The following is a 24,158-nucleotide window of genomic DNA, read 5'->3' as shown; positions in this document are numbered from 1 at the left end:
GGATTTGACTAAGCAAATGATCTGGGTTTGCTGCTGCAGTCAGTCAGGTTTAGGTTCAGCAACAGTATGTGCTGAAAGAATGAGGTCAGCTGACTACCTGAATATACTGAATATAGACCAGGTTATTCCATCAATGGATTTTTTCTTCCCTGATGGCACAGAAATATTCCAAGATGACAATGTCAGGATTCAAGGGCCTGGAATAGTGAAAGAGTGATTCAGGGAGCATGAGATCATCATTTTCACATATGGATTGTTCACCACAGAGTCCAGACTTTAACCTCATTGAGAATCTTTGGGATGTGCTGGAGAAGACTTTGTGCAGCGGTCAGACTCTACCATCATCAATGCTGCAAGATCTTGGTAAAAATTAATGCAACACTGGATTAAAACACATCTTATGACATTGCAGAAGTTTACTGAAACAATGCCATAGTGATTTTTTTTTGGGCCAGGCAGTGTATGTGCAGCATTTGTCTTGCTGACAAATACATGGACATATTGAAGGCAGCAAATGTTGGTATAAGATCTACAGTACATGCACTTTTCTTTTATTTTGCTGCCATAACAGAAGTGTCTCAGTGCTCCAGCTAATCCCAAACCAAAAATCACCATCTCAGATGGGTTTAGGTGAGGGAATTGTGGAGGACAAACACTTTTTTGTTTGCTACATAATTCCATATGTCTCCCTTAATTGTTTTAATGTGTTTAATATTAATATACAATGTAGAGGATAAATTAAATAAATGAGAAGGTGTGTCTAAACTTTGCACTGGTACTGTATAAAGGAAATAAATAAAATACAACTAAGATTTAAAACAGCACTCTTTTTTTTAAAAAGCTGACATACCATATCGTCCACTTTTCAAAATGCAGTTTTATTTTTTTGTCCCTCATTAAAAGCTATAAACCGCCATTTTTTTGGAATTAGTTGCAGACCTGATATGCAGGAATGGATTTATATTATAAAATATTTATTATAAGTTATTATAAGTTGACCAGATAAAACATGAAAAACAAGAAAACTTTTTAAGGAAACTGTTTAAGGAAACAAAACATTGTTTTTATTTGCATTTTTAATCTGACCAAATCTTTTGCTGCATTTAATTTATTAATTCATAGCGTCCACACCATATGAAGAACATGAAGAAAGTTGGATGCGACAAAGATGTTAGAACAGAAAGCCACCCAAGTCTACAGAGATCCCCTAATAAATCCTGTCAAAGACATGAAATGGTCTTATAATAGGAGAAAACTGCAATTAAATTAGCGTTAATAATAATTAAGGAGAGGAGAGAAACTGAAGCTGAGCGAGGCTGTTCAGGGAGCCGGTCTGTTCACACGGAAACTCTGATGAAAGAGCAAGACTAATTGTGCTGGTATCATCCAGAGTGGAGAGAGCTTTAATTACTTTTGTATTGGTGAGATTGCTGGAGAAGCCAAGAGTCCTTGGGCACTCTTGCTGCTAAGCTTAATATAATAATACAGAGACAAACACATGCAGATCCACTCTGCCAGCATTTCGTTCATTGCCATCTCTTCACAAGGCCAAGGGCCACACAGAGCTAAAGCAATCTAAAAGCACTTCATCTTCAAAAAAAATCCCGCCTCACTATAAAACAGAATCAGCCGCACAAACACACACACACACACACATCAATCATCTGACCACAAATCAACCCCCTACAAACACTTACACACACACACTCCCTCTTATATCAGCAGCGTAGGCTCATATCACCCTCTCACACAAACAACTTATGACATTACTTATAAAACAACACACAAGCTAATCTAAAACTACTTCAGCATGTTTACAAAACATATCACACACATACAGCCAAGCCTACCTGGTCTTAGCAGTTTTCCAGGATTTATAAGCATTTACTTTATAAAAACTAACACCTAAAAAAAAACTAAGCTTCATATTAAGTTTCACCTTAATGAATCACAACCATACGGATTCTACACCCAAAAATCACTCCTGTCTGAAATTCTGCACGTTCTGGTTCTTCCATTATTTTTTTAATCAGATATAGTGAATTATTTTATTCTATTGACAGAATTTGGTAAAAACCTTTGGTAAGAATTTTTTTTTTTTATACAGTAGGTTGCCTGTACAATAGAGTTGCATATGCTGCTACACGCGAAACTGTTATTGTAACACCTTTGTCTGTATTAGCCAACAAAAAGAGTGAATCAGGAAATCAGTAAAAGCCCCCAAAATTATGGCAAATTATGCTACAATTATGATTCATGGCCTCGTCCACCTTGGCTTGGGACTGCCCACTGCAGACCTGAGGAGGGAGTGTCACAGTGCTGTTAGCCAATCAGAGGCAATACATTTGCATTTCTTGAATATAATCCTGTTGTTCTTCCCCGCCCACTGGATCGGACTGGAACATTTCTACAAAGATCACTTTGTTGAGTTTTCTGTTCTTTTTAGGCCCCTTATATGCATAGTTGATTTTGATTTAAAAGGTAATGTCATTAAGTGCTTGAAATGTGCACAAATTCAGAGAATTCTAAAATGTTTATATCACTCTGTATTCATAGAAACTGGCATATAAAATGCTAAATGAAGGGCTTTAAAACCATTCTACTAAACCAATCTGGCAACACTGAACAAGTTGCTTGAGGTGTTTGAATGAGGCAGTGATGAAGGGAACATAATGTATCGGTAATGAGCCAAACAAGTGATATATTTAACTGCTTTCAGTGAATGTTAGAGTGGTGAATGTGTGCACTATATGGACAAAAGTATAGAGACATTTAAACATTCTTATTTTCTTCTGAAATAAAGTGTAATGAAAAAGAGTTTATCCTGATTTTGTTTGATTAACTTTGAGTCTCTAATGTCCAGGAAAAGCTTTCTAATAGATGTTTAAGAATGGCTGTGAGTGTTAGTGAGGGTCTCGGTTCTTGATTATCTGCTTCAGGGAGACCTAGTCTATTGGCAATCCTTCCTTTGCATGTGCAGATCTGTCCCAGCAATGGGTACAATTAAAAGCAGATAAATGCACTCATTAGGAGGTGTATTCATAAACGCTTGGACCTTAAGTCTATGTGCAGTTTTAGCTTTCAAATATTCTTTGCTTTTGCCATAATAACATTCTTCAGTATGCACAGTCTAGCAACCCATAATGTAATTATATAATAATGTGGTGTAATAGCTACCCAAGACATCATAAAGCAAAGGCTATAAAAACTCAATATAATAAACTGTTGTTAATGTAATAGAATCCTCATCCAATAACATAATAACCTTTGCACAAGATATCACATTAAATGTTGTTTATTACATAATAAACTGTGTAGAAAACACTGTATAATGCAAGAACACATAATTGTCTACCATAATACTAACACACCCATGGCCTAGAATACTTCACAGAGGTGTATAACGCAGTTCTTCAAACTGTTCTTTAAGCTTTTGATGAATTTTGATACTGCAGTTAGCAGACACATCATGAGTTAACAAGAATAAGTCAGTACAGTATCTGTGGCAGCTATGCAGGTCCAGATCCTTTATGGATGCTAAGCTAAACTAGTTTTCACTTTTTTGGAGTAGTGTAAACACAATTTGGTCAATATAGGTTTGGATACAAATACAAACCACATGTTGACATCAGGTGTAAACAGGATATTTGTCTGCCATAATAAATTATAAAATGCTGCTGCATGCAAAACTGTTTTCCTACCCCCATTGTCTGCATTAGCCAACAAAAAATAGACAAAACGAGTGAATCAGGAAAAGCCCCCAGACAGATATCAGCCCATAAAATAGGAATTATTGCCTCACCCACCCATCAGAAGTGCTACATTTGCATATCTTGAATATGATTATAAGATTATATTCTGCATTAGGGGTGGGCGATTTGGCCCTAAAATAATATCACAATATTTTAGGGTATTTTTATAATGAAAATTAAACAGAAGTCAATGATCCAGAATATCATGATACTAATAATGCACTCCAAATATCTTCATATATCTAGGACTAAAGTAAAATAAATTATACTGGACAGATATAATCTGTCTCTAGTAGATATATCATGGAAAATGGGAAAAGCGTAAATTTTTCTTTTGTTAAAAACAGCAAAAATGTAGTAGCCTAATGTGATAATTAGAGGTGTTTATATTTCAGGGTATACTATCATTCACGATATTCAAATATGTTGGCGATATTATTGCGTACGATACGATATGGCACACCCCTATTCTGCATATATAATGCAGGTGTTGAATATAATCAGCACAGCTACAACTATGATATGTTTTTCTATTTACAGGGCACAACAAATCACTATTTAAAATTCTTCAGTGCCAGGTGGTGGTGTCCAGGGTCTAGATAACACTAAAGCAAACAGTAGATGTAGTAATTAAAAGCCAACCATACATAAACAAGAGCATAGACTGCTTTGGGTAACACTGCTCATTATGAATGCTAACAATGTGCTCAACTCAGCTAATATAATTACTGTATATAAATGTAAAATCTGTTTGCTACATAATTATAGCATCTGAGGCTATCCCAGGCATTCCCCAGATATTCCAGATAATCCCAAGGTTATTTCCTTTAGTTATAAACAAGGTCTCAAAAAAACATTAAAAAGTTTTGTTTATTCTACTTAGTTAATTTTGTGATACACAGTCCCAGTCCCTGAGGGGACAGCTGTGCTGTGCTGCCCAAACACACTGCAATAGTTAAAACTAAAGCAATTTAATCAAAACTTGTTCAAGAATTTTTCTCTTCATTTATGTTATAGAAGTATATTTTATCTTATTTACATTGCAAATGAGAAGAAATGTTTTAGATTTTTTTTTCTTATTCACACTTTTATAAAATTATTTTCATCCTTCACACTATTCTAGATTGTTCATCCATATTCACACTATTTCACCCATTCATGCTGTTCTAGAATGTTCTGCCTTGTCCACACTGTTCTAGAATATTTCTCTTCATTCACACTCTTCTACAATGTTCTTGTCTTATTTACACTGCTCTAGAATGCTTCACCTCATTTTCAAAGTTCTAGAATTAATTTAGAAATGTCTGCCTCATTCACTCTGCTCTACAACATTCCTCTTTATTCACTTTTCTTCCCATCCAAACTGTTCTAGAACATTTCTATTAATCATGCTGTTTTAGAATGTTACTATTAATCACGTTGTTCTAGAAAGTTTCTATTAATCACACTGTTCCAGATTGTTTCTATTAATTATAGAATGTTTCTATTAAATCACGCTGCTTTATGTCTCTCTGTATGCACACCATTCTTTTTAAAAAATATTTCTCCTCATTTAAACTGTTCTAGAATGTTTCTATTAATTCACTGTTCTAGAATGTTTCTATTAATTACGCTGTTCTAGAATTTTTCTATTAATCACGCTGTTCTATAATGTTTCTAATAATCACACTGTTCTAAAATGTTTTTATTAATCACACTGTTCTAAAATGTTTTTATTAATCACGCTGTTCTAGAATGTTTCTATCAATCACACTGTTGTAGAATGTTTCTATTAATTCACTGTTCTAGAATGTTTCTATTAATCACACTGTTCTAGAATGTTTCTATCAATCACACTGTTGTAGAATGTTTCTATTAATTACACTGTTTTATAATGTCTGTTCTATAAAGGTTTTTCACTTTTACACTATTTTAGGTTGTTTAGGATGTTTTATAATTAATTTTTATTGTCACCCTGATCAATGTAATGATACTGTAAACTAGTAATGGGAATCATGTCCACTTTCACACATTGGCCACTGACATCAATGGAGATTGTGGAGTATAGAAGCAATAAATACACATTTCTTTGGCTCAATTCAATGATCAATATGATTTAAGTGACCTAATAATTTTACCCATATGTTTTTGAATAAATCCAAGATTCTTAAAACAAAAAAATTGTAATTTCTATTCAATATATGATAAACAAGTTCTCTTTCTTTTCTAAAAAAACATGTAAATACTATTACAACTAGTATTTTATTTGATCATGATATTCACAGCACATATTCATATTGCCCAGGCTAATTCTGCTGTGCTGTGATCCAAAATAAAGAAAATGGCTTTTTGTTTCATGGGACAGGATCACATCACTCCTCTTCATCACTATGCAGTGGAAGCAGGCAGGTGTCTGAATGGCTACATGTCAGACTGAAGGGCCTTTCCTGTCTCAGTGTGTTGAGGTACTCGTGGCTCATCACATGGCCAACAGTTGACAAAAATGTTGAGACAGGCTTCATTTGCATCAAAGGAGGTGTGTGCTGGTCCTCACACTGTGAGATGGTGATACTGGCGTGATAGGAAAGAGATCTGCTATTGCATGAGGGAATTTGTTCTACATCTAGGTCAGGAGGCAATACATTTGAAATGATTTCTCCCCCTAAACCCCTCACCAGCAAGTGTAGCCCACCCTTTTTTCTTGCATATACACTCTTTTCTGCATCTGCTCTTTAAATGACACAGATAGTCACTTCTTCTGCCTCCACACTCCGCCCTTACAATCATGAGAAAGGTCATAAGCTCAAATCAGTGCGTTAATGTTGCTTGTGCTGCTTGCTCCTTTTCAACAGAGGACAGAGGACTCTCAATAAACTGAGATATTGACAATAGAACCACAAACATACACACACAGACATACACACACACTCAGACTAAGAGCTAAGTGATGCAGAACTAGTTAATGATTAGTTGTCCTCAGGGGTGTATCGATTTGGCATTTTAACAACAAGCACCACCACAATCTCTGGACAGAAAATCATAGCAAAATGCATTAAAGTGCACTGATGAACTACCAATGTGTATCTGCCTGTGAGTATCTGTTTTATTACAGTGAGTCAGCATGAAGAGAAAATAATGAAAAAAAGAACTTTGCTTACCTGGATCTGATTTAGAAAAAGTGTCCATGTCCAATAAGCACCTGTCAAAATGAACAAAAAGAAAAAATGCAAATTACACACTCATACACAGCATAAGTACTGGACGCATTTTCTTAAATGCATCTTAGCATTAAGAACATCTTAACATGGAGAGAGAGAGTGCTAAGTTTGAAGCTCGCTTGACCATCCAAGTATAATCTGAATGCTTAGAACCTTTTGGGAAACCCACTCCAGGTCTTTTAGAAGACACTAATCAAACAATAATAAATATCGAATCAATTTAATGCACATGGCAGATAAAAATCTGCATCTGCATGTAAGGCGCTAATGGTAAAGATGTGATAAGATAGAGTTTGATTTTGAAAACAGACATTTCAAGATTTAAAAAAACGTTAGTCAAAAAGGAAAACGTGGGCACTATGAAAAATGTTCTTAATTTGTAAAGTAAGTTAATGTAATGACACAATAGAGATGCATTAATATGTGAATTTTGAACTAATGTCTATATGTCTATAAAAAATACAATATTTTGTACAAACCTGGCAAATGTTGTACAAATGTTGATACACACATATATAAAATATAGAAATACAAAGAATAATCATATTCATGTTTTTTTAGATAATGTAAAACTAACATCCATTACATTGTGTACATATTTCACTATGGACAATTAGAAACGCTCCAAATTAACGTAAAGCCTAATTTGATTCGATTTTCCTTAATGTGACACCAATCTGATTTTGCAAAATCTGATCTTTTTAAAACAAATGTGAGTCACTTTTTATATGTGGTTCTATATTGTATGCATCATTATTGTTAGTTATTATTATTATAATTATTACATAATTATTGTCATATTATTAGTTGAAAAATACCCTAAAATATTGTGATATTATTTTAGGGCCATATCACCCACTCCTAAATTAACGGATTATTGGTTTAGTCTAAGCATCCCTCAAACAACTATTATTTTTTATATTTTTTACTAATATGACTGATATCACTGTTCATCCCTAATTCTGTTCCAAGCAATTCTGAACATCTCTTGTATCTTGTTGTCTTTATAGAACAAGTTCAAAAGAGTTCCATTACTGTTATTATACAGAGAACCATTTTCAGTTTAATAAATACTAAATAAAATCCTTTCCCCAAGAGTATTTTGTAAAAATCAAATAGAATACTTGTTGCTGTTTAATAAAAAAACAGGTATTTCCAGATAAATATCTTCACAAGAGAGAGATAAAACCTTGATAACTTTTAATGGACATCAATGCAAAAAGAGTTTTAAGGTTGAAGTTTACTCACTCTTACATAAATTTAGTTTAGGCAGCAATAATATTCAGGTTATTTTACAATATGTTTTTCCAGGACTGTTATTGGTGATTGGTGTGGAATGTTTCATGTCCTCTGTGAAGTGAAGACTCTTTAGTGGAAACGTTTATTTTTATCTGTAGTGGTTGTGGCTAATTGCTAGTTCACTGTTGTGATATTAATGCCATAGTGAGACCACACCTGAGCCTGTAATGAAAGACTAACCAACAAAGGATAAAAATAATACATAATTATACTTTCCTTACATAACAGCAATCATTTGTAAGCACATATTTTATTTTATTTTATTTTTAATTGGGTTGAGTACACTAACGTGTACATTCTAATCTAAACCTATAATTGTTAAAAACTTACTGGCAAATTAGACACTAAGTCAATCTGGAAAATACAGGGCGGTGAAAACAGTAGTGTCTGGATCAGATCAAAATAACAGCACTCCTGTTAACAGCCCAGAATAACTAACATGTCTCGACCTCATATGATAATACCAGGTTTGCAAAAGGTACACCTAGGGCAAAAACAAACCACACACACACACACACACACTGTCTCTGTGGAGCCCCCACAACCCAGCAGGGAACTGCCTTCATGCGTAGAGGCAGGTGCTGAGAGGAAAGAGCCAGAAAGCGCGAGAGACAGAGAGACAGAGAGAGAGAGAGAGAGAGCAAGGCCAGGGGCATTCATATTCAACTCCTCTCAGCTACGAAATCCTCAGAGCTCCTTTCATGTCCTAAATATTAAACACCATAGTAAACGCAATAGGCTGAGGTTTTGACTGATCTTCTGCAGCAGTGTGTCTGGGTGAAGTGCAGGATCATTCGTAAGATTGGGGAGAAGGGTGTGTATGTGTGTGTGTGTTCTGTGTGGCGCTCTAGGGTGTCAGCTACGCTCAATGTGTGTCTAACAGGATCTCCATACATAAAGCAACAGTGGCGGTCAGGTTTTACATAAAGCAACAAACATGCTCCCCTACCGCCCTCTCAAAAATAAAGGTGCCAAAAATGGTTCTTTGGAGTGATGCCACAGAAAAAAGCACTACCAGCTCACTCAGGAAGCTTTCAGCAGATGCTTTTTTAAAGGTCACCTTCCGTCGTTTTTTCTTTCATTTTAAAATGTCTAGTTGTGGTCTCTAGTATGAATGAATGACATGTGAGCCGTTTTTGTAAAAAAAAAGTGCTCAGGTGTCTCTGTATAGCTCTTTTTTAATGGACTGTTTTAGGGGTGTGTCCAAAATGACCGGATTCCAGCTTTGCTCATGAATATTCATACATGCAAACAGCATGCAAATATCTCTCCTCTGATTGGCTAGGAGCACTGCGACGCCCCTCCACCGCTCTGCCGCTCACTGCCTCCCACCTCCTAACTGATGAGCGGTGATGTTGCGTCGCTTCAGCTCTGCCTCTGGGAGTTTCTCGAGCCAAGGTGGGCTGGTCTGTGAGTTTCTGCCTACGTAGGTAGAAAGATAATTCAAAATTCACCCGTTTTTCGGAGGGGGGGAGGGGGGATTTCTATGCTTAGCTCCTGCAGACAATGGGGGCTGCAAAACAGTTTAATGTGCAGGTGTACACATTCAACTCGGAGAGACCTACTGTATTCCACAAAAAACAAGAAAAATCGGATTTTCGCGGAAGGTGACCTTTAAGGAACATGTGTTGTAAATAAAACAGAAAACAGTTTTTTTCTTGGCATAGTTGAATAGTGAGTGCTCAGTGTATGTAAGTGACATTCGATGACTCAGACACTCTTGCCTCTTCACTAAAAGAATATTCTGTATAATTAATACAGGGTTGGAAAACAGGCCACTTCCAAAACTGCAAAAATGTGTATTATGTATTTGTTATGTAACAATATGGGCTTAATACACACTACCAGTCCAACGTTTGGACACACCTTAAATTCAGTGATTTTTCATTATTTTCTTTTTTCTGCACTGTAGATTAATACTAAAGTCATCCAAACTATGAAGAAAAACACTTTATTTTAGATTCTTCAAAGTAGCACCTTTTGGTTAGATGACAGTTTTGCACATCATGGCTGCATTTTCTCAGTCAGCTTTGTGAGGTAGAGTCACCTGAAATGGCTTTCAGTTAACAGCTGTGTTGAACTTATCAAGAGATAATTACTTGAATTTCTTATTTCTTAATGTGTTTGAGAGCATCAGTTGTAACATTGCAAGAGCTAATTGTTGTATTCTTTTCTTGGTGCTTACTTCTGTCTTCTTAACCACACATTTAGATTTCTCTAAATGGGTCAGTGAAGCAGTGAAGAGAACACTAGATCTTCTTGACGTCTGCTGACGTCTACTGTTCAACAACGTACCAGTTCTTGTAGATGTAGATTGCAGAAGAAAGGAGTCTCAGAGATCGTTATTGCAGGAAGATTGTAGCTTTATTCGGATAGTTGTTTAAAGCATGGACACTGAGACAAGCATGGTCCAGCCTTAGTACAGCCTTACGGCTGTCCAGCAGCTCTCCCAGCCAGCTCACCTCCAACACCAACGCCGTCTCTCTCAACCATTGTTTCATACATTACGTTTTTTCACTAAATTCTCTTCTTGAAAATGAAAGAATTGATCTTATCACTTCACTAATGAAAGCTTGTTGAGTAGAGGCATAGTCAGAATCCTACTTTTAAAAACACCCCCCTTGAGAAGTTACAAAGACTAACCTCAGTATTAAACTAGATCAAAGTCTTTTCTCAAAACACTGAGTTACAAAAAGGGTTTTTTATAAGTAAATCATGGTCATGAACTATAATGAATTATTGCTTCCTCATATAGATATGAGCTGTAATTGTAGTACAATTAAACCTTACTTTTGTTTTACGTGAATCTGAACCATATCTAAGATAAATTTGTAAATTTAACTTAAAGACCTTAATTGTACTGAGGTATCTTTTGCTCACAAATATGTTTCTTCCCAGTGTCACTGATTACTCTTTCAAAATCAGAATCAGACCACTGCGGCATTTCAGTCCCTCCCTTAACTAAGGTGCTGCTTTTATAGTTAAGAGGTTTAGCAAGATTCTGAATGTTTTGGCCTTTAGCAGACATGGTGAGAAAACAAGAGAACAAAACCAAGCTCTGAAACAATAGCAAAACAAAGACACTACCAGCAGATACCAACAAACTGTACTTCACAGAGGACTACAGCAGTAAGTTTCAACACTAACTAATACTCAACAAACTATCAAAAATGTTATGATGAAAGTGGCTCTCATCAGGACTGCCCCAGACAAGAAAAACACAGAGTTACCAACCTCAGAGTTACCAGCACACCAGATAAGAGCACCTAAATGCTTCACAGAGTATTATGGTTTGTTTAACACTTTAAAGTTACTACATGATTCCTTATGTTTTATTGATAGTCTGGATGACTTCAGTATTAATTTACAATGTGGGGAAAAATCTAAACATTGAATGAGAAGGTGTGCCCAAACTTTTGACAGGAACTGTATTTAATTTTTTTGGGGTCTGGACGATATTGTAAAAAAACAAAATCTCCTGGGCTCCAAGTGGTCCAGCTGGCTAAGCGCTGCCACTATGATCAAGAGATCGCCAGTTCGAATCCTGTTCATGTAGCTTGTCATCGCTACCGGAGCTCTGAGAGAGTACAATTGGACTTGGGTGGGTAGATGGCACTTTCTCCCCTCATCACATCTAGGGTGTTGTGGATCAGCACAAGGCGTCTGTGAGCTGATGAATCAGAACCGAGTTGCTGTGCTTTCCTCCAAGTGACTGACTTCACATTTATCAAAGAAGGCATGTGTAAGTCTTCACCTTCCTGGTGTTGGGACATCACTAGTGATAGGGGGAGTCCTAATGAGTGGATTGAGTAATTGGCTACCCTACAAGCAGCTTTTATATTAAACATTATGTTTATATAGGTTTTAATTGAGGAAAATATGAAAATCACTACCACACATGCCACAAGTGTTCTTTTCAGGTTTCTTGACAGAAGAGCAAGCCTACTTAATTAGATGCTCTCTCTCAGGTTCTATATGTAGAGATGTACAATCTCAATTACCTAATTTTGAAAATTGCAGGGAGAAGAAGAAGGGTCAACCAGGTCTAGGTAAGTGGGTGCTAGGTTAAAAGCTAACGCAGCCTAAAGGCTACAGTTGCTTCACCTAAATAACTGCACACCACCCTAAAGAGACAAAGCATTGAGTGCTGGCTCAGGGGTTAGAGAAAGGGTTAAAACAAGGTTCTGGGTTTGATACACGGGTTCTGCAAGCTGCCACTGATGGGTCCTTAAGCAAAGCCCTTAACACTCTCTGAACGGAGGCACTGGAGCCTGTAATGATGGCTGCCAACGCTCAATGTATTTTACTGAGTGTGTGTTTACTCACTGCATGGAAGGGTTAAAGTGGAAGGCCACATTCCATCTGTGGCCAGCACAAGTATGGTCTCTCACTATAGTTGGCTTGTCTTACTATTATAGAAAATGCTATGCTATATGACTACTGTGTCACAGTGCTGTTAATCTGCTAATAAAAGTAAAATATATGCAATACATTAATGTACTGTTGCATTTTATTGCTCCATTAAAAGTTTATTTAACAACCTTTACTTTTTTAAAGTGTGTGCTAAATGGAAAAAGAAATCCACTCTTCAAACATAGACCTACATTGAAGTAAAGAAAAAGAAGTTTAAAAGTGGAACAGGCATGGTATCCAAGTGATGAATTGGAAGGATAAAGGCTGGGACAGGTAAAATGGTGGTTTCAGGTGAAAGATAGGAAAAAGTAACAGAAAATAAGCGTTAAAATTGCCTGTCTGCTTTGACTCCCCTCTCAGAGTGAACACCCCAGACTGAAAATCCTGATGTTCAGGTCAGTTTCAGACAGGTATTAATACCCAGAACCAACTGTATCACAAGTGAAACACTCTTACATGGTTCACGGAAAGAAAACATGTTTTAGGACATGAAAGCAACATTTTGTGAACCTTAAACACTGTTTTCTTCTTATTCAAAATAAAAAGACACATAGGACAATTCCAAAACCATGAAGTAGTTTCATAACAGCCTAGGCCAGAGATCATGAACAGGCGAACCATATTCCAGGTCCAGACACAGGAGCTCTTCTGTCTAGTCCTCTTTAAACTAAACTTTAAGAATTAAAGTGCTTGTTTGAACTGTAACTTTTTTAGCCTTTACATTACAGATTTAGCAGCCAAATAAAACCAGAGCAATCAAACAGACCAATCACATGCACTGTACTTATCACATTCACAACAACTCCAGCCAATTAGATCTAAGCATTATGACGTGTAAGTGATTCATATTAGTGACACATACAGGAAAGAGAAGTAAAACAGCAATTGGAGAAAAAAATAATTTCCCTTACTAATGAAGAGAAAAATGAAGCAAGTGTTTAATCAATACTCATACATGTTAATTCTCTCAATGAGCAGTTTTACCAGTATGTCTCATATGTTTAATTCATTTAGTTCAGTGTGAATTAATATTGTTGAAAATTAATTTGATACTCAATTGTTAAGCACAAAGGGTTGACATAACTAATTTAAAATACAGTTTATGGCACTGATTATTATTATTAAAAGTTAGATATGATGATGTACCAGACCTTTCTCTAAGTGGCTCTTACTGAATGTTAATGTAATACCCCATGATCTAGACTCACCTAAAATTAAAACATAAATCCAGCACACATTCTAGCTCAGGCTGTGCACCTTAAACAATGACAACAGAGCAACTAGAAGGAAAATTGCAAATTAGGTACAGACTATGTAGTAAATGTATTAGAAAAGGGGACAAACTGGATAACTTTATGCCACTCCTGGTGTAAGAATGCAAGCAGTTTAGTTTGGTTTGATGACTTGTGATCATCCATCTTCCTCTTCATTATATTCCAGAGGTTTTCAATTCGGTAAAATCAACCTCATCATTTTTAAGTGGTCTCTTACTTTTTTCCAGAGTTGTATAATATGAGGAAAAGAAAAATATATTGTGACCAATAGTGATGGTCCACAATTTTGTGTAGTTCCAGTATCCAGCTCTTAAGGAGAAGAGCAAAAGTTCTGTTTATCTCAGGAATGAGAACCAGTCTGTGAAGCACTGTTTCTATGGCATCTGCCCAAAGACCCCTTTTTCGAGTCTGTTCATTTTAAGTGCAGCTCAAATTAAGCCTGTTTTGAATAAATCATACAGGTTTTTACAGCACCATCAACAAGAGTGCAGCCAACAGTGTTTAGCATATGTAATGATACGTAAAGGCTGTCAGTAAACAACAGAGCTTTCAGCCGCAACTACAGCTTTAAACAATAGAGCAGAAAATGACTCACTGACTTTTATTCAAAATACACCTCTTCTTCCCAAGACTTACAAGAACATATCTGAGCTACAGTTTCTTTCACCAGGAAACTGAAGTGAGTGTGTATGCAGATTGCACAGTAGCTTGAAATCAAAAGGAGCCCAGTCCTGGCAAGTCCTCTTTTATTTTCATTTGGTTCAGACATTGGCTAAATCCCAAACTATTCCCACAACAATTTCACTACAGTTCATTCAAATCACATTTTAAAACAAAAAAGGATAGACCATGTGGCCACATCAGTGAACCTGAATACTGAAGGCCCCAAAAAGACAAGAACTCTTTTATTAGATGAGACAGAGGCCAAAAACCTAGCTTCCATACCCAGGCTCAGAGAATGAATTTAATTATACAGCAGAAGTGTAAACTCATATTATATTACACGTTTACAGAATGGCTATAATATAATATCCTTTATGCACAAATGCCACAATAAACATACACAACTGAGATCTTGCCTATTGCAGACAAAATATGTTTCTGGAAGGGGAAACTAAATAGCATGTATCTTTACATTTCAGATAATAATTACATTTAGTTCTCTAAGATAAAATTACTGTATATACACAGACAGTGTCATGCTAAATGATGGGCACCTCTGATTAAACATTTTTGTTACTGTTCTGTTACTACTGAAAGTGTAGTTCTGTGACTCCACACCAACTGATCAACTCAAGCAGCTTGTACAAAAAAAAAACATTTTTTTTTATTATCCAGGTAAACTGTTAGTGGGACGGTAATTGGATGCTGATATGAGGTAATTTTGCCCAAAACTAAAAGGAACACCAAGAAAATGTTAAAACAGAACTTTCTTTTGCCACAATGAGACAAATATCTGTCGATAGACCCTAAATCAGTATTGCATGGAACACAGCCCAAGACTCTTACATAACTAGAAATGTTTTGCAAGAATAAATAGAGGGACTAAGTTTGTCTCAATAATTACTATATGGATTTACCATACAATATATGGACATGTCCCCAATATATTTTCACTTGCATTCGAATGCTATTATATTATCCTTATATAAATAAATGGTCTTATAATATTAGCTGGCTACAGAATTTATAAACATTTACAAACTTACTCAAAACCTTTTTCTTTTTTTGCAAAAGAGGGAGTGTCTTACTTAAAATAGTATGTGTCCTCTTAAAAACCAGGTCATATTTTATTTCAATTGCTATTTACAGTAATAGACATTTTGAACAGAGTGCCCAGACTTTTGCATGTCTCAAATGACATATAGAGAGATAAAAAATAATTTAAAGCAGATGAGAGAAAGAGAAAGAGAAAGAGAGAGAGAGAGAGAGAGAGAGAGAGAGAGAAAGAGAAAGAAAACAAAAAGGAAAAATGATTATCTGGAGCCTTTACTGAAACTTAAACATACTATCAGTATCAGCATTAAAAAACTCAGATAACATGAAATGCCACCAGAACACTATTGATATTATTTCACATTTAAGACAAACAGTAGCTAAAATGCCCACTGCCAAATCTGTACCACCAGCTGTAATAATCTGTACAGACCAGATAAACAGTACATCCTTCATGGCTGAGATCTTGTAAATTAAAAGTCAGTTAGTGAAGCCAAGTACCTTTATACAGACTGTATACATATCAGGATTTATGGGCACCAGTCTAGTAGTCAGGTAAAAAAGTGTTGGGCTTGGTATCAATAACTGTACCATATTTACAGATACTTCAGGATCAGGTATTCTTACCAGAAAGGAAATAATCTATGGCTACATCTAGGCCTGACATAAGAATCACATTATTAATATATATATATATATATATATATATATATATATATATATATATATATATATATATGGAGTTAATAATACATATATTGTGTTTACTTAGCAAGAAAATCCTATTATCATGAAAGAGCCAGTATTTATTTATTTATTTTTTTTTTATTATCACTGATTTATTTTATTTATGATTTTAGCATACTTTAGCAACATTTTATATATTCCAATCTTATTAAAAGGTCATTGGTCTTTATAAATATTGTGTAAATGCACAATTTGCCTTTGCATTGTCATTACATCAGTACCATAAAATGCCCTTAAAATGACAAAAAAAAAATGGTTTTACCCAATTATTTCTGGGATAACATTAAGAGACCACTTCAGTTTCTAAATCTAAAATTTTTCCCAAATTCCAAACAAAAATACTGTCATTCAAAGCAGTTAGAGCTTCCAGATCTCAAATAATGCAAGGGAAACAAGTTTATATTCATAACATTTTAAGAGTTTAGAAATCAATATTTGGTGGAATATCTCAGGTTTTTAATCACAGTTGTCATGCATGCATGGCATGTTTTCCTCCACCAGTCTTACACACTGCTTTTGGATACTTTTATGCCACTCCTTGTGCAAACATTCCAGCAGTTCAGCTTGGTTTGATGGCTGTGATCATTCATCTTTCTCTTGATTACACTGTGTCCATCAGTTATTAGATATATCAAACTGAAATGGCTGTTGCAAACACCCACATATTTAGAACTAAAAATGATTAAGATTAATAGGGGTGCCCAAACTTTTTCATATGACTGTATATTCCAGAGGATTTCAATTTGGTAAAATCAAAGAAACACATAGTTTTTAAGTGGTCTGTTATTTTTTTCCAGAGCTGTATCATCCAAAATAATTAGTGATTGAGACAGGTCTAACCACAGCCTTCTGCTTCCCATCATGCACCAGCCACATCTGTACTGAATCCCTATGAGAGTGTGTGAGAGATGGGAAATGTGTCTGCTGGAACTGCTGAAACTGGTGGAAACATCTGTTCCACAGTGGCAAATATGAGGGAACAGGAGTGTGTCTATAGGGAGTCAATATAGAAGAAAAATCCAAATACACAAGAGATTTGAACTGTGTAAAAAAAAAAAAAGGTGATGGCATGTTGCAAAACATTTGCAACCAACCACAAGAGTTAACGCATCCAATCTGCCAATGTAAGTGTGTGAGTTTTTGTGTGGGCAGTCATGGTTTAGAAATGATACCTGAGCCCATGACACATGATGAAATATCTACTGCCTTTTAGCATCACTTTGTTTATTTAGCACAGAGGCTCTAAAGCTTTGAGGTTCTGCTAAAAATCATAAAATGCTAAATTCAGAAGGACCTTCCTGCCTACAACAGACAGGCCATCCCACACACGCGTACAAGCCCACACCTGAGGCCCTGTTGCAGGCAGTATTTCTAAGAGATCTGCATATACAGCTCTGGAAAAAAATAATAGACCACTTCAGCTTCTTAATCAGTTTTTTTTCTTCTGATTTTGCTATTTGTAGCTATATGTATGAGTGAAATTAACATTGTTGTTTAATTTTACAAACTACAGACAACATTTCTTCCGAATTCCAAATAAAATTATTGTCATTTAGAGTATTTATTTGCAGAAAATGAGAAATGGCTGAAATAACAAAAAAGATGCTGAGCTTTCAAACAATTTTTAAATAATGCATCTTTGCATGTTCTCCTCCACCAGTCTTACACACTGCTTTTGGATAACTTTATGCCACTCCAGGTGCAAAAATTTAAGCAGTTCAGTTTGGTTTGATGGCTTGTGATCATCCATCTTCCCCTTGATTATATTCCAGAGGTTTTCAATTTGGTAAAATCAAAGAAACTCATCATTTTTTTCCAAAGCTGTATATGTGAACACATCCATCCCACAATAACTTGGAAGCATAAAAGACACTACACAATCCTTTTTAAAAGAAGCTATTTAATCACACTGAGCAATACTCAGAACGATAAAGTCTCTGCTTTATTCAGTCCAATAGAGTGACCACTGTTAGCTACAATGATAATTACATACAGAAACACTTACTGTACTTTTACCATGCATTAGTGAATCTACTGGACCTGCAACAGGCAGATGTACATGTTCCAGCCAAAATAATATGACCACCTTATTAAATTCAATCTGTCCATCTTACCAGCTATACTGAGCAATTGAAGACCGGCAAAGGAGCACTTTGTAGTTCTATAATTACAGACTGTAGTCCTTTATCCTGTCCTACAGTGGTTGGAGCAGTTATCATTTGGATCAGACACAGCAGTGCTGCTGGAGGTTTTAAATGCCCTAAAGGAGCTAGTATCTAATCGAACGCACAGTGAGTGGACACAGGAATCCCAAAAACAAGGGTTTCACAATGATTCTTATTTTACATTATACAAACTAAAACAATTACTGACATATTGCAACCTGCTTTAACACCTAGGTTAAAGCATTCGCTCTTTCCACCTCATCCCAAAAGTGTTGTATGAAGCTCCATCATTCCAAATAACACAGTTCCATGTGTCCCTGTAGCCCACACTGGCATTGGCATGGTGCAAATAGGTTTATGTTTATCTGCTCCACAGTGGTTTAATCTATTAGCAGCACTTCTTTACATAGTAGCTGTGTATGTGAATTTGCATGTCTGCGTCAGTGTATCCCCAAACTCCACTGATAGGAGTAAAGGTGTTCCAGGGCTAGGGTTAATCCCTATGATACAACTGATATGATGACTCTCCAACAACTCAGGCAACTTTTAACAGCTCTGGATTTCACCACAGTCCGTCTCTTTCTCACTCAGACTGTGTGAGTGTATGTTGGTGAGAGTGTATTCTGGTCGTGCTCACCCTCAAATTGATGTGCGCACTGTGCTTTCATGCCTGGAGCACAGGGAGCCAAAACATCACGGCCAGAACGAGCAGCAGATATAGATATTTATATTTTCATCATAAAATAATGCTTCAGTTTACACAGTTTGCACACAGATTCTCTTCATAATACACAGTACTGTCTTACGATGTTGCAACAAGAGTGTCAAAGATGTTACTGTCACATTATTATCACAATCTCATTATAAAGTAATGTTGCAGTATTGAAATAAGATCTATTGGCAACATAGCAGACTTCCACTGAAGTCTATGTCCAACATAAGCCTTATTTGGATGTATTGTCACAACATTGTAACCATCTCATTATCAGTAACGATGCCACGTGATTTTATGACTACCTATCAGCAATAGGGGTGTGCCATATCGTATCGTACGCGATAATATCATCAACATTTTTTATATCGTGAACGATATTATACCCTGAAATATTGTGCCATAACATTCACCCCTAATTATCACATCAGGGTTCTACTTTTTGCTGTTTTAAGCAAAAGAAAAAAATCACACATTTCTCATTTCCCATTAAATATCTACTAGAGACAGATTAGATCTGTCCAGTGTCATTTATTTTACTTTAATCCTGGATATATGGAGATATTTGGAGTTCTGTTACAAATCTGCTAAAATTCTTGTATTATCTCAGTTAGAGGTGTGCAATATCATATCGTATACAATAATAAAATGTAATTGTTTTTTTGTTGCAGTAGTGTATTTTTTATTTTTTTTTTGTCATATCACCAAGAGTATCCTTATCGCGATAATACCATGAAATATCGTGATATTATTTTAGGGCCACATCATCCACCCCTAATCAGCAACATTACAAAATTCCATGTAAGTGCATTCAAAACATAAACTTGATAACATTAACCTTAAATAGGGTCCTGAGATAATTTTCTCTTTTATGGGAAAATCATCTCCTTCTAAGAATTTCAAATAAAACTAAAATTATCATCAAACATAGTTTTTGAGAAATTACTGTATATTAATTTGTTGTGGCACCATAACAATTCATTGTCACTGAGCTGTCGAAAGTTGTACTGTTGATATCTCAAATAAGTTATACGTAATGATTATTAACAATGGTGTTCCATATTAAATTTGCCAGTATTAAATCAATACTATTAGTGGTAAACAACACTTTGTTACAGCTGTACATCAAATCAAATGGAAGTCCATTCACAACATAAACCGACAGAAACTATTTAGTTTAATTGGAGTTTTGGCAGGAGCTTCTTACTTTTTAATGCTGTCACAACCACCCAAGATATTAAAATAAAACTAATTTTTTTTTTTTAAATTGAGGAATTACATTCAACAAAAAGACAACAAAAAGAGATCCAAGTAAACAACACTGTAGGAATTGAATTCTTTTACTGTAAAAGGTTGTTTTACAACACTTATTACATAAGGTTGATTCACAACAATGTCAAAACCTCATTACTAGTAAGTAAGTGTCACATTCTAACAATCCCAGACACTGTTGATTGATTTTACAGTGACCAATGTGCTATGCACCTATTGGCAACTTCGCCACCTCATAAGGAATTCACAACATGCACAACATAAACCAGATGAATTGTGATGTAATTCCTTATTTCATTCCAAGCTGTCACCATGCTCTCACAAGCTCAGAAGTTATTAAAAGCAACACTTAAATAAACACTAACATTTTTTTGAGGAATTAGGCTACATTTAATGCTGAGAAAACGAAGGGAGCAACATGCAAACAATGTTTTGGGAACCAAAATCATAGGCTAAAAATGTAAATGTACTGGTTGTTAATGTCTCAAATATCATTACTAGAAACTGTGTAAATTACGGTATTATAACTATATTGCAAAAAAATCTGTTGATGTTCAATCTACAATTTTAGTAATAAATCAGCACGATGTGAAATTCACATCGCAAGTGCTACATTTTAACACTCACAGACAGTGTTGATTGATTTGACAGTGACAACATTCTATTGAAAACTTCGGCACATCATTTGGAATTTCATGCACAGCACAAACCAAACGAGATTCATTTAAAATTTGGGGTCGTGAGATAGCCTAATTCTGTCTTCCACAGGAGCTTCTTGCATTGCATGTTGTCACTACACTGTCACAACCTCAGAAGATATTATAAATAACCATAAAATAAATATATAAACGGAATCAGGCTACTGAGGACATTTAAGGTGGAGACAACGTGAAGAGAGCACCAAGCCAACAACTTTTTGGGAGCCAAAACAGTAGGCTGTCAAAACGTTGTACTGTTTGCTGATGTCTCTAAAAGGTTGATTCACAACATTGCTAAAACCTCATTGCTGGATTCTACATGGCAAAAATTTTGCTAGTGTTAAATCAACACTGTTAGTGTAAAATTCACAATGTAAGTGCTACATTTTAACACTCACACACACTCTGTTAATTGTTTTGACAGTGACAAATGTGTGGTATACCTATTGGCAACTTCGCCACATGATATGGAATTCCATGCACAGCCTACACCAGACGAGATTCATTACAAATTTTTGGGTCATGAGGTAGCCTAATTCTGTCTTTTACAGGAGCTTCTTACATTCCATGTTGTCACTACGCTGTCACAACCTCAGAATATATTATAAATAACCATAACATACATATAAAAGTATTTTATTTCTAAGGAATCAGGCTACTGATGATTTGTACAACCATAGGCTGTAAAAATATTGTACTGGTTGTTGATGTCTCAAAAAGGTTAATTCACAACGTTGTCACAATCTAATTACTAGTAACAAGGTGCATTATGGCATTATGGCTATATAACAAAACATCTGCTAGTGTTAAATCAATAATTTTAATAATAAATAAACACTGTTAGTGTAAAATTGTAAAAATCACATTATAAGTGCTAAATTTTAACACTCACAGACTGTGTTGATTGTTTTGACAGTGACAAATGTGTTTGTGTGTTACATTAATGTGTACCTATAGGTAACTTCGTCACATCATATGGAATTCCATGCACAGCACAAACCAGACGAGATTCGTTTTAAAATTTGGGGTCGTGTCTTTCACAGGAGCTTCTTACATTGCATGTTGTCATTACGCTGTCACAACCTCTGAATATATTATAAATAACCATAAAAAAAAAAAAAAAAAAATATATATATATATATATATATATATATATATATATATATTGTGAGAAATCAGGCTACTGAGGAATTTAACGCTGAGACAACGTGGAGAGCACCAAGCAAACAACATTTTGGACACTGTAGGAGCCAAAAGTGTAGCTAAGCAGTTGCTGGGAATGGAGTCCCATTTGTCTCCTTAATAAAAAGCTTTAAAGAAGCAAAATCTGCACTTTTACACCAACAGCCTGGTTTTAACTCCCCCCTCAGTCCGAGTCTGAGTCTCTCAAAGCTCCACAGAGCTCCACACTGCCTCCTCCGCTGGCTTTATTCCCACACTGGAGCCCGGGGCTGGTCACTCACCTGCACGACACAGTAACTTCGATCTTAGTTGCGGGAACAGTGGAGTGCAGCGGGTCGAAGTCCCCGATAGAGGCCATGCTGAGGCTGCGTCTCTTCCCTTCTCTAGTAGAAAACTCAAGTTTCTACTTTTCCATCCAGAAGCAGGATCCTCCACAGCGCCTCTCCATCCGCGCGCGCACACTCGCACACACTCACGCGCTGGAAAGAAAGAGAGACAGAGAGAAATGGGGGGAGAGAGAGAGAGAGAGAGAGAGAATGGAGTGGAGGACGCAACGCGAGCCCCTGCGTTTCACCTGCGTGACGCCAATTCACGCACGAGCCGCTACCATGTGCGGCGCCGCGCGCGCGCCGAGTGAAGCGAGCTGAACGAAGCGCGCGCGAGAGAGAAGCGCAGTGCTGCAGCTCTTCCAGCGGGGAGCGACAAAACTACACTAATACACCACACTGTAAAGGTGTATAAAGTATTTACATGCATTACTCAGAATAATTAGATGTATAAATGACTACTTTGTGGTATGAAACATTTGTGCACCCCTGATTGATTTCATTATTTTCCTTTATAAATGATTAGTCGTTTGGGTCAGAAATATTCAGTTAAATACATCATATTGCAGACAAACACAGTGATATTTGGGAAGTGAAATAAAGATTTACAGAAAGTGTGCAATAATTAAAGAACATCAGGCCGGCTTTAGCACTTATTATTATAGCACAAAATTTGTTTGGTGAAAGCTCATTGACCCTTGACTTACATACACAGGTGAGTCCAATTATGAGAAAGGGTTAAGGTGGCCAGTGGCAAGTTGCACGCCTTTTTGTATCTTCTCTGAAGAGTAGCAACATGGGAGCCTCTATACAACTCTCAAATGACCTGAAAACAAAGACTGTTCAACTTCATGGTTCAGGGGAAGGATACAAAAAGCTCTCTCAGAAATTTCAGCTGTCAGTTTCCACTGTGAGGAACATAGTGAGGAAATGGAAGACAATAGGCATAGTTCTAGTTAAGGCCGGAAATAATTAAGTAGGATGGTGAGAACAGTCATAGTCAACCCACAGACTAGCTCCAAAGACCTACAACATCATCCTGCTGCAGATGGAGTCTCTGTGAATCGTTCACTATTCAGAGCACTTTACACAAGGAGAGACTGTGGCACACGCCACAAACAGAGTCGCTTGAGGGATGCTAAAGCTAAAGCACATTTAGACAAGCCAGCTTTATTTTGGAATAAGGTGCTGTGGACTGATGAAACTAAAATTGAGTTATTTGGAAGGTGGTTTGCATGACAGAAAAAGAGCACAACATTTCAAGAAAAACACTTGAAACCCACAGTAACATTTGGTGGTGGTTCCATCATGCTGTGGGGCTGTGCGATCAGTGCAGGTACTGGGAATCTTGTTAAAGTATAGCATGGATCGCATGGATTCCAGTCAATATCAGCAGATTCTTGAG

The 24,158-nt window shown here is 36.2% G+C and overlaps 1 protein-coding gene across 1 annotated transcript in view; it reads right to left on the bottom strand.

Annotated features, from left to right (window-relative positions):
• The window catches only part of LOC103023398 (copine-9), a 158,749-nt gene extending 135,715 nt beyond the window's left edge, over window positions 1–23,034 (bottom strand). Inside the window, exons 1-2 of the mRNA XM_007253317.4 lie at window positions 22,709–23,034; window positions 6,890–6,930 (exon numbers count right to left, since the gene is read on the bottom strand). Of these exons, the coding sequence (XP_007253379.2) occupies window positions 6,890–6,930; window positions 22,709–22,785 (118 nt within the window). The 5' untranslated portion in view covers window positions 22,786–23,034. The remainder of the gene's footprint in view (window positions 1–6,889; window positions 6,931–22,708) is intronic.
• Between the last annotated feature and the right edge of the window lie 1,124 nt (window positions 23,035–24,158).

Source organism: Astyanax mexicanus, chromosome 5, assembly GCF_023375975.1.
Source record: "Astyanax mexicanus isolate ESR-SI-001 chromosome 5, AstMex3_surface, whole genome shotgun sequence".
NCBI lineage: Eukaryota > Metazoa > Chordata > Actinopteri > Characiformes > Acestrorhamphidae > Astyanax > Astyanax mexicanus.
This window is presented reverse-complemented; position numbering and strand designations above follow the sequence as displayed.